Source organism: Plutella xylostella, chromosome 8 (assembly GCF_932276165.1).
Source record: "Plutella xylostella chromosome 8, ilPluXylo3.1, whole genome shotgun sequence".
Lineage (NCBI taxonomy): Eukaryota > Metazoa > Arthropoda > Insecta > Lepidoptera > Plutellidae > Plutella > Plutella xylostella.
The window spans coordinates 4,174,729-4,191,106 of record NC_063988.1 but is presented as its reverse complement, the minus strand read 5'-3'; the positions used below and the strand labels follow the sequence as shown (position 1 = coordinate 4,191,106).

At 40.0% G+C, this 16,378-nt stretch overlaps 1 protein-coding gene across 1 annotated transcript in view; it reads left to right on the top strand.

Moving 5' to 3' along the window:
* LOC105389437 (dual oxidase) overlaps positions 1–15,712 on the top strand; it is a 49,203-nt gene extending 33,491 nt beyond the window's left edge. Inside the window, exons 6-28 of the mRNA XM_048622382.1 lie at positions 873–956; positions 1,549–1,663; positions 2,174–2,340; positions 2,794–3,030; positions 3,365–3,561; positions 3,832–3,965; positions 4,241–4,557; positions 4,853–5,006; positions 5,236–5,405; positions 5,886–6,041; positions 6,240–6,386; positions 6,559–6,690; positions 7,068–7,271; positions 7,539–7,726; positions 7,838–8,105; positions 8,511–8,739; positions 9,111–9,328; positions 9,984–10,098; positions 10,233–10,416; positions 13,400–13,559; positions 14,053–14,208; positions 14,569–14,697; positions 15,111–15,712. Of these exons, the coding sequence (XP_048478339.1) occupies positions 873–956; positions 1,549–1,663; positions 2,174–2,340; positions 2,794–3,030; positions 3,365–3,561; positions 3,832–3,965; positions 4,241–4,557; positions 4,853–5,006; positions 5,236–5,405; positions 5,886–6,041; positions 6,240–6,386; positions 6,559–6,690; positions 7,068–7,271; positions 7,539–7,726; positions 7,838–8,105; positions 8,511–8,739; positions 9,111–9,328; positions 9,984–10,098; positions 10,233–10,416; positions 13,400–13,559; positions 14,053–14,208; positions 14,569–14,697; positions 15,111–15,239 (3,990 nt within the window). The 3' untranslated portion in view covers positions 15,240–15,712. The remainder of the gene's footprint in view (positions 1–872; positions 957–1,548; positions 1,664–2,173; positions 2,341–2,793; positions 3,031–3,364; positions 3,562–3,831; positions 3,966–4,240; positions 4,558–4,852; positions 5,007–5,235; positions 5,406–5,885; positions 6,042–6,239; positions 6,387–6,558; positions 6,691–7,067; positions 7,272–7,538; positions 7,727–7,837; positions 8,106–8,510; positions 8,740–9,110; positions 9,329–9,983; positions 10,099–10,232; positions 10,417–13,399; positions 13,560–14,052; positions 14,209–14,568; positions 14,698–15,110) is intronic.
* The last annotated feature ends 666 nt before the right edge of the window (positions 15,713–16,378 follow it).

Genomic DNA, 16,378 nt, shown 5'->3' with positions numbered 1-16,378 from the left:
ATATCTATCGTTGGTATTTATTGTTGATACTCGTTTAGCTAAGTGATTTAATATTGACATAGGCATCCCTTTGATTGTAAATAATCAAAGCGGCATCCATACATACATAAATGTTTAATTGATAAATATAATTGAAGACTTCTAATAGCAAAACCTGCATTGTAAAAACCACAATAATCCATAATTTGAAATTCGTCTATAAATTATTTATCGTTATAGATGGGTTCTAGTTACGCGCGGGCACAATAACATGACCTACCTTATTCTCGGGTCTATTGAGCAATGATTGCCTGTCACGTGATACTTTGATTATGATCATTAGTATCATTACCTATACCTACATATAATAGAAGCCCTTGAAACATCAAATAGATGTAGGTATGTGTAATATAATATTAAGTTATGTACTTAAGCGTAATTGTAGGTATATTATCCATTCTTTTATCGCTTTGAACTGTAATTTAAGGTTCAACGCTAGCATATATATAGCTAGAGCTTGAAAAAAATCATAACTTCCGTTTGAAAACGGTTTCAACAAAACAAGCCACGTTTCACGTCCTCTTCATGCCATGCCATTTCTTGTGTATGCAGGTACTCTATAAACGTTTTCAGAGTGTTGCAAAAGGGTAAACCTACGTGCGCACAATGTTATATCATAGACTAATATTAGTGTATTAGTCTATGGTTATATCTAAACCCGGAAATGAAATCAAAATGTAAAAAATCGCGTAAAAAATATATATTTTTCCATGGAAACTTTATTGGTCACGTGACTTTTTACTATGGCGAATATATTTTTTCGCATAAGTTTTTTGCTACACACTGTATATCTTTCTTTCTTTCTATCTTATAACGTTGTCCCGTTGTTCCAGATAAACCAGATGACGTCGTGGATCGACGGCAGCTTCGTGTACAGCACGAGCGAGGCGTGGGTGAATGCTATGAGGTCATTTCAGGTGCCCCCGCGCAGCCACGCCTGCCTCTTTACGTATATTCATTACATTCATAACTTACACGCATTAGATACACACTACACACTCACATTTATGTAAAATTTTGCATCTTCCGTAACAGGAAGTATAGAAAATTCCACGAGTATAACTTAAATATCTATTTTTTAGTTATAGGGTTTACACAGACCTTTTAATTTAATGGAAAAAAATAAGTTGTAGGTATGCCTTTTTAATATTTGATGCCACTTTTTCAATATGATTTACTATAATACCTACTTCAGCATCAGCATTATCAGAGATAAATAGGTACCAATGAAACAAAATTTTAAATACAAATAGCGAACATTCACTTTTTTGCTTCTTATTTTTTTTGTTTCGACATTTTTTTCGCGCGCAACACACTACGCTTTTTGATATCAATATTAATTTTAGGGTCTATTTCACAATGTCTGGATAATGCCTAACTAGGGATAAAATATATGGTGTCACTGTCTGAAACATAAGTACCGAGAGTGGCTGCATAACTAGCCATTATCCAGAAATTGTGAAACAGGTCCTTAATAGCCTGTCATACTGATGTCCCAGAACATTCCAGAATGGCTCGCTGTCGAGCGAGGGCGGCATGCCGCTGCGCAACACCCAGCGCGTGCCGCTCTTCAACAACCCCGTGCCGCACCACATGAGGATGCTGAGTCCAGAGAGGTTATTTTGTAAGTTTGCTCAACTATTTTACCTTCTGCCATAGGTAAAGTGAAATGAGTGATGATGATATTTTCGTTGTGAATTTTCCTGCGGCACACAGGGCACGGGTAGAATAGAACCCCTAAAAACCAATCCATATAATTAACTATAGAGGAATTTTCCGGTACCTAGGTACTTATGTTCCTTGCATACAGCAGACCTAGGTGGTAACCTATCATAAAACTTAGAACAGCTTGAAGTCTGCCAGCGTGTTGTCTACAAAACCGCAGTTACGTACCTACCAATCTTTGCGCAGATGAAATTGTTTTAAGTTGGCTGATATTTTGTAGTCGTGTCTTATAATATGTGGTGGTTATATATTGGTCTTTATTATAATTATGTATGTTTATAATAATGATGTACGTATCCATGTCTGTGTAGATATATCATTTGTCCGATACCCGTATTACAGACTCTTTCTAGCTTGAAGTCAGATGTCTGTGTGTGAGATGTCCTACATATATTATTATTATCCGCAGTGCTAGGAGACCCGCGCACCAATCAGAACCCGGCGATGGTGACGTTCGGCATCCTGCTGCTGCGCTGGCACAACGTGGTGGCGGCGCGCGCGCACCGGCAGCACCCGGACTGGAGCGACGAGCAGCTGTTCCAGCGGGCGAGGAGGATCGTTATTGCTAGTTTACAGGTTTGTGTTGTAGCAGGAAGTGGGTGGGTTGTTGTAGATTGAAACATGGGTTAATCTTCTTATTAACGTTCTGTGATAAACACAACAGCTGGTCTAGGTTTATTGCCGTGGTGAAATGAATAGCGAATCACACTAAGTAGAGTCAGTCGATGCCCAGAGTGTACCGGGCGTAGGTATTAAAAATATAGTTGTTACGTCACTCGGGGAGGCTCTTTTCGTGCACAACATCGATGATCGTCATCAAAATGATACAATAATTACGTACCAGTGTTACACATAATTTTGCAATGAATTCGAATTAACGAATTTCTATGCTCATTTTTAGCGAGGTTCGTTATGGTGGAATCTTTAGATCTTCTTTATAAATCAAACAACAGCATATTACCTACACCTACACAATCCTACATACATCGTACCTCCACAACCCAATAAAATCATTGACTGTTTTCACAGAACATATTCCTCTACGAATACGTGCCAGCCTTCCTTGGAGTTCCCATTCCGGAATACACGGGGTACAAACCGGAAGTGGCTCCTGGAGTGACTCACTCATTCGCAGTGGCGGCCTTCCGCTTCGGCCACACCCTCGTCCCCCCAGCGATCCTGTTGCGAGACAGAAACTGCCGCTACGGTCGGGCCCCGGGCGGACACGACTCGATAAGGCTCTGCCAGACTTGGTGGAATGCTAATGTAAGTATACGCCTGCTTGTAAATGTGCTAATGAATTTGTAAACAGTGATTATGTGTTAGTGCAAGTTGTTGTAGGCATGTCTTGCCGTATAGGTCTACGTAGATGTTAATCTTTAAAGTTTCAACTGTGGACACGTGGTCAATGTCATTAATTTAATTATTTATTTCATTTAAACACTATTTATATTTTGATAGGGTGCAGTAACTGTAAGTGTAATAAATACCACTTTCCAGAAGAACATAATTCAAAAACTGCACGGCTCAAAATTACCACCTATTCCTCCCAAATTGTCTACTTCCGCCATTAAGACTCCAATCTCTTTACATCCAACAGGAAGTGATGTCAACAGTGCCCATAGAAGAAGTGCTAATGGGCATGGCTTCACAACTATCCGAGAGAGAGGATGCCCTGCTCTGTTCCGATGTGAGAGACAACCTGTTTGGGCCCATGGAGTTCTCCAGGCGGGACTTAGGTGCCCTGAACATCATGCGGGGGAGAGACAACGGACTCCCGGACTATAACACTGCCAGGCTAGTAGTAGTTATTAGATTAGCTGTTTTTACTTAACTTTTAGATAACTAAGCTTTTAAAATGACAATCATCATCTTATTCTGGCCAAACTTTTTGTTACAATCACGAACATAGTTTAAATTGATCGTGGTACTAACTTACACCAGACCTATTGTGTATCAACGTAACATTCATTACCTATGTAGTGTAATTGAACTCTTTTAATATGCTGAAAAGTGCAAAAAAGTGCAGCTTAGCATACCGTCCTTATATATTTTCCTCCATTTCAGGCAGTACTTCGGCTTAAAAAAGATAAAAACCTTCAACGAAATAAATCCTACGCTTTTTGAAAACGACCCCGATCTGCTGCACAGACTTATTCAAGCTTATGATGGACGACTGGACAATATCGACGTTTATATTGGTAAGTCGAATCCGGGATATCATTAGACAGAAAGTAGTTAGTAAAATTACACTAGACTATGAACTTACAAGTCATCGTTCGTAATATAATCAGTCACACATGACCATAACCGATGCGATGGTCTTACCGATCGCAAAAACATGTGGGAATACCCACAGAGCCCCAGAAAATATCTATAGTTATTACGAGACTCCATAATAAGTTAGTTATAGGTACCTGCATACCTACCTGATAATTTGTAAAGGTTCACTTGTTTATATCTATATTTTCTTCAGGTGGCATGTTAGAGTCAACCGGCCACCCTGGAGAACTATTCCGTGCCATAATAATAGACCAATTCACAAGAATAAGAGACGCGGACAGATTTTGGTTTGAGAACGAACAGAACGGCATATTCACACCTCAAGAGATCGAAGAGCTCAGAAGAATAACTCTGTGGGACATTATAGTGAACAGTACAGCTGTTGGACCTAACGATATTCAGAGGGATGTGTTTCATTGGAACAATGGGGATCATTGCCCTCAGCCGTACCAACTCAACGCTACTAAACTACCGCCTTGCAAGTACTTGACTGGATACGACTATTTTGAGGTGAGTCATGGAAATAAATTTTCTTACCCACAATAAAATTATCAGCATTGTATCCGGCACAGTTTATATTTAAAAAAATATAAATTTTATAAAAATATTCATTAGTTTTATTAGTTTTTTTTTACTTTTAATCAATAATCATCACATTTACTAAGATATTATTACGTAAGATTTATATAGATTTTATTCAAAGAGCAACCGTTACGAATCAGTAATGCTCATCATAATCTCTTCCCAATTCCGATTAATTAATTCTCATTTGTATTTTTTTTAAATATCACTCTAATTTCTCCAGGGTAATGAGTTCGCATACACCTACATCTGCATCGGTCTGGGCTTCGTGCCGCTGCTCTGCGCAGGCGCGGCGTACGGAGTTGTCAAGCTGCAGAACTCACGCCGGAGACGACTCAAGATACAACAGGAGGAACTGAAAAATGCACAGCATAAAGGTAAATTGATAACCAGCTATCGAAATATTACATATATCACAATTTGCCATAAATACAGCGCTGTGATTGGTGGAATGCACATAAAATGAGTTTATCGATGTCAATAACAGACCCGTATAGCGGCCAGAGCCGTGCAGGCCAGCCTACTACCACAAATTAATACCATAGACTATAGGTATAGACAAACATAAATGATGTACCTCGCTGTAATATTGAATCCAACCCTCAGGTTCAGTAGACAAGCTGATCTGCCGCGAGTGGGTGCACGCGTCGCACAAGCGGCTGGTGAAGCTGCGGCTGGGCCCCGAGGCCGCGCTGCACGTCACGGACCGCAAGGGGGACAAGCTGCGCACCGTGCCGCTGCACCACACCGACCAGCTCACCGTCATCGAGAACCAGGTGGGATTAGCTATGTGAGACTAGTGAGTGACTTACAGGCTGGAGTAGGCCAATGCGTGTTAAGCAGTCTTTAGGTCCCTTTGCAGGTGCGGGGTGAAGAGCGGGAGGACTAACGTCAACGAGCGACGTCAATGGTGCGCGCTATGCTGCTCGGTCCCTATTGATCTATTGCAATATTGACGCGCTATCATTCGTTCATGAACTGGACCGGATAGGCTCTGCTAGCTGGTGACAAGAATTAAAGGTGATGCTTCTCTGCGGAGGCTTCCCAAGCGTTTTTAATTTTTCACCCTTGGGGTATACTTATGAAAAGATTTAGGTACCTTTCTGGACCTGTAAATCAGAAGAAGCTCTTCTGCCTGATTCATGACCACCAAAAAAGCTGGAGCGAGGACAAAAGATCAGGCGAAGATATGTGGAAGTGACGGACGTTAGTGGAGATCCTCTGCAACAACAATTAACGGATTCTTTCACTTGCAGGAGCACCGCGGAGACAAGCGTCCGCTGATGCTGGTGCGGGTGCCGCGCGAGCACGACCTGGTGCTGGAGATGGACTCGGTGGCCACCAGGAGGAAGTTCCTGCTCAAGCTGGATACCTTCCTCGGGCAGCACAAGAAGGCGCTGAATCTTACACAGGTAAATAAGTAAATGCCTAACTGAAGAAAATGATTAAAAACTACATAGGTACCTAACCTACTGGCGTACTGGCGTACTGGCGTCTATGTACCTAACAGTCTTGACAAAGTAACATATCAGTTAGATTTCCTATCAATCATTTCCGGGCATGTAAAATTTAAAAAAAAACTTGATCGGCTTAAACTTACATTTTAACAGGGTCATCGTGAACAAATATTGGCTACAGCTGAAACAAGAGAACGGAGGCAGAGAAAGTTGGAACACTTTTTCAGAGAGGCGTACGCTATCACTTTTGGATTAGCCCCCGGCGAAAAACGCAGAAGAAATGAAGATTCAGATCCAGAGGTAATAAAATTGTTAACATTTAAGCTTATAAATAATCCTCCACTGCCGTTATATGTCTTTTGTCTAATATTTCTTACATTTAAAATTATAATGTTTTAGGTAGGTACTAATTAAATAAATTTTTAAAGGTAAATGCAGATTTTTACTGTTTTTTTTTTATTTTTCTTTTTAGTCCATCGTAATGAGAACGTCATTGTCGAAGTGTGAATTTGCCAGCGCATTGGGAATGAAATCGGACGCCGTGTTTGTGAAGAAAATGTTCAATATTGTCGACAAGGATCAAGATGGAAGAATTTCATTCCAGGTAAGTAAATATTTTGTATTTTAATCCCGTACACTGCCTAGATAATGATAGTCGCAATGTAATCCCTATTACTGGCCCCCTGGCCAGCGCCAGTAACAATCTAGCCACCATTTGAATCGGAGCAAGATATTCACTATACAATCTAATCCAGAAATCTTCGTAAAACAGTCACCAAAGTGAAATGGTTTAATCGACTTAAATCGTCGTAAAATTTTACAATGATTTGTAATTGTTGTCATAATATCCACAATGGCGAAAAGATTTTAAAGGATTTTAAAGTATTTGGACCCAAGAAGAAAACATAGGTCGAATAATCTTATGCAATACTGGTCATGGCCATCCCCACTCTTTTTCTATTCATGATAAACTTTTTACAGGAATTCCTCGACACAGTGGTGCTATTCTCCCGCGGTGCGACGGAAGACAAGCTGCGTATAATATTCGACATGTGCGACAACGACCGCAACGGCGTCATCGACAAGGGCGAGCTCAGCGAGATGCTGCGATCACTCGTCGAGATTGCGAGGACCACCTCGCTGAGAGATGAACATGTCACTGAACTAATTGATGGCATGTTCTCGGTAAGTACCTACCTACCAATGCGTAGCTGGACCCTCTACAATGGGCACATACATTTTAAACGGAAAAACTGATTTTGATGATACGTGGATAGAAAGTCGCTATATCAAGTCATCAAGTCATACCTATAAAAACGCATGCTATTCAAATCGGTTCACACTTTTCTAAGCTATTTGGTCATAGAACATAATTCAAGTACTGACATTATTTTATCAGAATTCTAACACCCATCTATTTCGGTCACAGGTTACAATTGTTGTCTCTTTCAGGATGCTGGTTTGCAGCACAAAGACCACCTCACTTACACTGACTTTAAAGTGATGATGAAGGAATACAAAGGAGAATTTGTGGCCATCGGGTTAGACTGCAAGGGAGCGAAACAGAACTTCTTGGACACTTCCACCAATGTAGCCAGGATGACCAGCTTCCACATTGAGCCATCCATGGAGAATAGAAGGTAACATTGAAAATCTGTCTATCTATCAATTAGAACAATTATCACTGTTTCTTCGTCAGCCTATCACCCACCAATCGAATAGGAAAATAACATGTGTTTATTCCTTTTCAGAAACTGGTGCCTCTTAAAGTGGGACTACCTTACAACATTCCTAGAAGAGAACCGTCAAAACATCTTCTACCTGTTTATATTCTACGTCGTCACCATCGGTCTGTTTGTGGAGAGGTTCGCTCACTATTCCTTCATGTCGGAACACTTGGACCTGCGACACATCATGGGCGTCGGGATCGCCATCACCAGGGGCTCGGCTGCCTCTCTGTCTTTCTGCTACAGTCTACTCCTGCTCACTATGTCCAGGAATTTGCTTACTAAGCTTAAGGTAAGAATAAATTCAAGTGTAACCGCCCTATCTTCCTTGTTTCTTTCTTTATGGTCATCACTGCTGGATAATTGGACATGTCTAAAATTTGGGATCTCCTGTGTGCGTATCACTAATATTGTCGTTTTTAGTCGATAGTAATTTGATAGGGTCACTGGAATTTTGTAAGCGTTATATTTGTTCCTAACGTTACCGAGACTTACAGGCGCTGATCCAGATGTCATAGAAATTGCTATCAAATTATCCTCTATATTATCAAAATAATATCATGCTATCCACTTGATATTAAATTTGTGATTCGCACACTGAACGGCTTCAAATTGGTTGAATCGTTCTTTATGATTGTTAAATTTCTAGACTATCAATAAAAAATCTGTGCGTCTGATCAAATCCATGTTATTTCAGGAATTCAGCATCCAACAGTACATCCCGCTTGACTCCAGCATCCAGTTCCACAAGATCGTGGCGTGCACGGCGCTGTTCTTCTCCCTCCTGCATACCATCGGCCACATGGTCAACTTCTACCACGTGTCCACGCAGCCGCTAGAGAACCTCCGGTGTCTGACTAAGGAAGTGCACTTCACGTCGGACTTCCGACCGGGAATCACGTTTTGGGTCTTCCAGACGATTACAGGTAAATATTTACGTACCTATTTTAAGTGCCTATTAAGGTACCCAGATGTCCGCAGCGGATAGTGGGTGGTGGGTGGTGTAACTGTAGGAAAGATCATGGATGCCATATGATGTTTATCTGCTGGCCACCATTTTTACCCCTCAGGATAGTTGTAGGATGCTACTGGACTGTGCCATGAGTACCAAGGCTCTGTGTTCTTTGTTCTTTAAAGGTTCAACCATACACCAACAAAACCGAAAAAAAAGTATAGGAATCTTGTGTTTTGTTAAACGCCCTGTTCAAGCTAATTCTAAAAATGACTGTTTCTGACAGAAACAACTTATTTTTAAAACTCATTTTTACAAAAATTGCAATATCAACTATCTTTCCAGGCGTAACCGGCGTGCTACTCTTCATAATAATGTGCATCATGTTCATATTCGCGCACTCGGTGGTGCGCGCGCGCGCCTACCCGTGGTTCTGGCGCGCGCACTCGCTACACGTGCTGTTGTACGCACTGTGCCTCGTGCACGGCCTCGCGAGGCTGACCGGCGCGCCGCGGTTCTGGATTTTCTTCATGGGACCCGCTATTGTTTATACGCTTGATAAGGTTTGTTTGAGCTCGCTTTTGTTAGCGTAAAGGTGGCAAGCAGATTCGGAGCTGCCATGTCCCCAAAGAAGCGTCCGTAGTCGAGCGGGCCTCAGTGATCGTAACTGATCGCTGAGGTTAAGCAACAACTGACACGGTCAGCCATTGGATGGGTGACCAATTTCAAGTGGTGCTTTTCTGGACGCTTCCGTGCTTCGGACGGCACGTTAAGCCGTGGGTCCCGGTTGCTGCTTCGGCAGTAGTCGTTAAGCCTAGTCAGAGGCCTTCGGGCGGCTTGAAAACATCTGACAGTCGGGTTGCCCTCTTACCCGACAAATCTCTCAGCACAAGCTTGCTTGTGTTGGGGTCCACCAACCCGCACTTGGCCAGCGTGGTGGACTAGGCCTAAACCCTTCCTTCATTGGAAGGAGACCCGTGCCCCAGCAGTGGGGACATAATGGGTCGTGATGTATGATGATGTCCCCAAACCTACTCACAAGATGTGCATCTAAAGGACTGACTAACATCAACGATCTCTCAATTTGATATAATCGGTGCTGGCAGAAAATGTTCTACACATATGCTCTAAGGCAATGCTCCTTAGACATTAAATTAAATTACCAAATATATTAGTAATTTCCGTATGGTAAATAACAAGAGCTATGTTTTTTTGTAGGTGGTGTCACTGAGGACAAAGTATCTTGCCCTCGATGTGTTGGAAACAGAGATGCTACCTTCAGATGTCATCAAAATCAAGTTCTACAGACCACCGAACCTAAAATACTTGTCAGGTAAGATATCAATAACATTAATGTTAAATAAGGGTGGGTATTCGTGTCTACCGTAGCCCTTACCAGCTCACTAATCAATCTTTAGATTATTGAAAATTGGAGCATTACAACCAAAAAAAAATATGTTTCTTCAGGTCAATGGGTCCGACTAGCATGCACTGCCTTCAAGAAGGAAGAGTTCCACTCGTTCACGCTGACGTCTGCTCCTCATGAGAACTTCCTCTCGTGCCACATCAAGGCGCAGGGGCCCTGGACGTGGAAGCTCAGGAACTACTTCGATCCTTGCAATTACAATCCAGAGGATCAGCCTAAGATAAGGTAGGCTATAAAACATGAATTCCTTCACAAAGAAATACTGACATTCAAATACTGACAGTAACAGTTCACCCTACTTAAATCTTACTAGTGAACTTGGTTTCCTTCCAGCCCATAATTTTCCCACAAGAAAGGCAAACTGTCTGGATCACGTCCTTTTAAAGTCTAACCACTCAGCCATAGTTACTGTTCTGGATACAGCTTTAACAGACCACCAAGCAGTACTTCTAGCACTTAAAATTAAAGCCAATGTTAAAAAACCTCCACCTACCTACAATAAGACAGATTATGATGGTGTAGTAGCTTACCTTAAGTCCTTTGATTTTGCTACCCTGGACGCAAGGGATTCCAATGTAGCGGCAGAAAACTTTATTAAAGTCTTCAACGAAGCTATCTCATTAAACACCAGAATCCTATCAATCCCATGCAATAGAAGAACAATTAAACCATGGATTACAGTAGGGATCTTGAGATGCATTCGAAATAGAGACCGTATGCACTTCAAACTTAAAAAGACTCCCACTGACGAAGTACTCAGGATAACATATCATAGATACAGAAACTACTGCAACAAAATCCTTAAAAAACTTAAGAACACTTACGAAAAACAAGAACTACAAAAAACATCTAAAAATACTAAATCCATATGGCAAACTATAAAAAAAATCACAAGTTCTGGTAAAGTTAAAACTAAATCTGATGCCCTTCTACGTGTTGAAGCTACAGAGGATAAATCAGTAGAATCAGTTAATAATTTTTTTAGTTCAATAGGTAAACAACTTGCCCAGGAAATTACAAAAAATCGATCAGATAACTTTGTACCTTCAAAACCACCTCCATTTGTACCTACAAGTTTTGTTCTCTTGAACACATCTGAAGATGAAGTAGAGTTAATTATTCGGAACCTGAAATCTGAAAGTGCAACAGGTTGGGACAATATTTCACCAAAACTATTAAAAATGTGTAAAGATATAATAGTACCACCAATTACAAAAATTTGTAACCTTGCTTTGGACACTGGTACATTTCCTGACGTGTTTAAGCGATCGCTTATTCATCCAATTCACAAAGGTGGAGATATGGACAGTGTCAATAACTATCGACCGATATCTGTGCTCCCCGCACTATCAAAAATTCTGGAAAAGATCCTCAACAATAGATTAATGAAATTTCTGGAACATAATAATCTACTATCCAGTTCTCAATTTGGCTTCAGACGGGGGAGATCAACAGAAGATGCAATAAATAGTTTAGTTGACCACGTCGTATCGAAGGTTGACATGAAAAAAAAGTGCCTTAGTATTTTCCTCGATCTAAAAAAGGCATTTGACACTGTCCATATACCCAGCCTTCTTATCAAAATGGAGAGAATTGGTATCCGTGGTCCTCCGCTTGAAATCTTTAAAAACTACCTAACCAGCAGAGTTCAGCGGGTAAAAATTGGTAGTCATGTGAGTTCTGATGCCCCTGTCACATTTGGAATTCCTCAGGGAAGTATTCTTGGCCCAAGTCTCTTCCTAATTTACATAAATGATATATGTCAAATCGACGTAAAGAAAGGGAGAACCTACTGTTTTGCTGATGACACAGCACTGGTCTTCAATGGGGAGACTTGGGAAGAGGCCTACTTTCTTGCGGAGAAGGGGCTTCAAAAAGTGGCGCATTGGTTAGATTCCAATCTTTTGTCTCTAAACATGGAAAAAACTAAATATCTCGCATTCTCCATTCGTAATAATACAGGGCCACCTACCAACTTACCGCTTAAACTGCATAAATGTAATGAATTACAACAAACTACCTGCGATTGTCCAGAAGTCTCACGTGTTGATCAAATAAAATACCTTGGTGTAGGCATAGATGATAAACTACGTTGGAAGGCACACGTAGATATGACTACTTCAAGAGTTCGAAAAATGATCTGGGTGTTTAGGCGACTACGTGGCATCGCGGACTTAAAAATCTTAAATATGTTGTATTACGCCCTCTGCTACTCTTTAATAAATTATTGCATTTCGGTTTGGGGTGGCTGTTGTAAAACGTTCATTATCCAACTAGAACGAGCACAGAGATCAGTACTAAAAGTAATGACTTCCAAACCATTTAGGTATCCAACAAATCTTTTGTATTCAACATGTAAAGTCCTCACAGTCCGACAAATTTTTATTTACCATACTATAGTAAATCACCATCTTATTGTCCCATATGATAAAACATTATTTGTTTCTGCTCGTCGTAACTACAAAATTTGTAATGTCCCCCCAACTCGAACGAGTTACATTCAGAAACAGCATTATTTCCTGGCTCCTTTTCTCTACAATAAGCTAAATGCAGTAGTTAAGTTCTATTCCATGACCTACACAAAATGTAAAAAGGCTCTTTTGGATCATCTTCTGACTTTAAACTACATTGAAACAGAATCACTTATTTTGACATGTACATAATCTTTTTTCCCAGTTTTTTTAAACCTAATTATACTTAACTGAATCTCATCCCAAACTTAAAAATTCTCCATTGTCATTCTGCAAATCCAGTCGTTTTTCGTTATATAACTTATATTTTCTTATTGTACCTATTTACCATTTAACTTTATTTTGTTATACGTGTAAGACGCCTAGATTTATATAAACCTGCTAAGAGGAAACTGGCGTCCATAACACAGGTTCACACCTACCATGGAAGCCATGTAACCAATTAAACATTATTATTACTTTTAAGGTGTCAGATTGTTAAGTTGGTTAAATAAATACTTTTTTCATTTTCATTTTTTTTTTTCAAAGAAACATATTATAGCCTAGTTGTTGGATGAGGATTATGAGGAAGGCCGAGTACAGTTTAGTCGTCTCTCACAAAATTCAATTTTCCGCCAATAATACACTAGTTAGCATTCCTAATAGTTATATTGGATGATGATGATAATAATGTTGGTTGGTGATAACAATGAAACCTGTACATAACAAAATACAATATATTCTTATAAACTGTTCAGGATCCAAGGTCCATTCGGCGGCGGCAACCAGGACTGGTACAAGTTCGAGGTGGCGGTGATGGTGGGCGGCGGCATCGGCGTCACGCCCTACGCCTCCATCCTCAACGACCTGGTGTTTGGGACTTCTACCAACCGCTACTCGGGAGTCGCTTGCAAGAAGGTACTACTTTAGAAATGCTATAGGTATTTTGAGCTGGTTTTATGGGCACGCTCTGTGGTACTGTGCTGAAACTGAAGGCTGAAGGTCAGCGGTGAATGTGTATAATCTTTTTTGATATCTTAACGTATGGCAAACTAAAGTTAAATATTTTAACCTACAACAGTAACAATTTCAGTAGAAATCATGACTGTGTCATGCATGACTAATCCACGGAGGACTTTTTGGGACCTTTTGCAGGAGCGGTTGTAATGTGTTAAAACCGCGCGACGCCATTGGTGCTTGCTATGCCGCACGGCCGCTATTCGTCTATTACTGCAAGAACTCTCACACCATTGGTCACATCCCCAGGTGTACTTCCTCTGGATCTGCCCGTCGCACAAGCACTTCGAGTGGTTCTAAACCGGGCAACGCCATTGGTGCTTTCTATACCGCACGGGCGCTATACGTCTATTGCGTCAAAGAATCCTCTCACACCATTGGTCACATTCCCCAGGTGTACTTCCTGTGGATCTGCCCGTCGCACAAGCACTTCGAGTGGTTCATCGACGTGCTGCGCGACGTGGAGCGCAAGGACGTCACCAACGTGCTCGAGATACACATCTTCATCACGCAGTTCTTCCACAAGTTCGACCTGAGGACTACTATGCTGGTGAGTTTATGTTTTTTTCCTTATACACTTGAATAATTTCCAGTTACATATGGAACGTCAATAGCAGATGGAACGTTTTCATTGCACGTGAGTAGTATTATATGTAGCGAAAAACAAAAGAGTTAGACTAGGATTTGTCAGTCAAGTTAGCGTCAGAAATGGTGGATAGGACACTTAAAGCGGCTAAAGAGCTCTAAAAGTTGAGTTTTTCTTTCCTTTGACTAGCCAGTTACAAGGCTTCATGGCAAACTAATTTGGGTGGATTCATTTTCGAAGATTGCAGCTGACTTAAAAATCTTCCTATATTCGACAAAATATCGAAAAAAACACATTAATCATTCAATTTCAATAACTTTTCAGTACATCTGCGAGAACCACTTCCAGCGTTTGTCCCGCACATCCATGTTTACTGGTCTAAAGGCCGTCAACCACTTCGGCAGACCCGACATGTCCTCCTTCCTCAAGTTCGTGCAGAAGAAACACAGTTATGTAAGTATTGGAGTCATCGTCATCAACCGAATTACGCTGTGACAGTGAAACATTTGATGCGATTTGTAAAGGTGGTGTGACGCTTGATATAATTAAAGTTGTGTGTAATAAATTGAGTCATTGAGTTCAAAATTACTAGATACAGTAGACACGTATGTTTTATATGCATAAAAATTATATCTAAAGGTGCAAATTAGTAGCAAACTGCATTAGTTTGTAGTAGACGTGTCTGAACGTCATTATTGGATTTCTATGGACGTGTCGTCGAGCCTCATGACGCTAGCCACGAAATGCATCCCATATAACCTACTTAAAAACCAGTATCTATTGACGTTTGTGGCTGGTCGTCTGCTACAACATCACCTCTTCCGCCGCAAAATTCAACACTTTAAAACATTGTAAATTTGTTACAGGTGTCAAAAATAGGTGTGTTCTCGTGCGGCCCCCGACCTCTGACCAAGTCGGTGATGTCGGCGTGCGAGCAGGTCAACCGCACGCGCCGCCTGCCCTACTTCATACATCACTTCGAGAACTTCGGTTAGAGAGGATAACACCAGCTTAGGAAGGAAGAAAGATTAAGGAAGCTTCTAGAACGTAAACTAAGTCGGTGGATCATTTCTGTGGCTGTTTAGGAGAAAGCCGTCGCGTCGTGTTACCATTTAAAACTAATGTTATTTATTTATTTTTAGTGAATTTTCTCATTTTATTTTATATCGTTCATATGATCAATTATTGCTTTTAAATTAAGAGTACAAAAATATTAAACTCGCATTTTCCTGTACAAAGTTGAAGTTGTTAGACAAAATAAATCTTTTCTATATTAAATTACTTTTTCAAATACTCAAGCAAGATAATCTCCCTGTATGTGTTCGTAAAATAAAATATCACATGAAACATTTTTATTTTGTAAATATTTAGGTATGTGAAGTAAAACTAGATAATTCGAATAAAGTTAATATTTTTTACGATTTTATACGTTTATTTGCTGTAAATAAATATATTTAATTAATAACTTATTTGTATTGTGTATTTATTTTAATTCAAATTCAAATTCAAATCATTTAATTCAGACTCAAAGTCCATAAGTTAAGACAATTAATATTCACAATCAAATTTAAACACAATAAAATACATATACATAAATTTCTAAAAATAATCTATGATATTAAAATAATATGCAGTCCTGTGTATCATACATATACTGTGTAATATCCCTCATCCTGCACAAAAAAAATGATATCATAGCATATTAAGTAATAAGTACCTAGCCACCACATACACGACAAGAGAGATGGAGCATGTTAGATGCACATGCACATGTTCGTTAAAAATAAAGCGGAGCTCCTCCCTTAGTGCAAACGGTTGCTTAGATAAAACGAAGTGTTTATCACCATTGACTAATTATAAGTTTTGGCAATATCTGTAGTATTTTCGCGAAAATTCGATTTATCAAATCTATATTTAGTCAGTCTGCGATAACAGTATGTCATATTTATCCAAAAAACTTAACCTTGTGTTTCTTTCAATATAATACTCTAAAACAAAAGACTACACGTAATACCTAGATTATTAATGGCACTTAAAATTTGAGCTTAATACGTTACCTGCTCCAAGTAAAAGGCGACATAGCCTTGGAGCAGGATTACTATTGAATTAAATTTTAATCTCGATTAGTAACTTA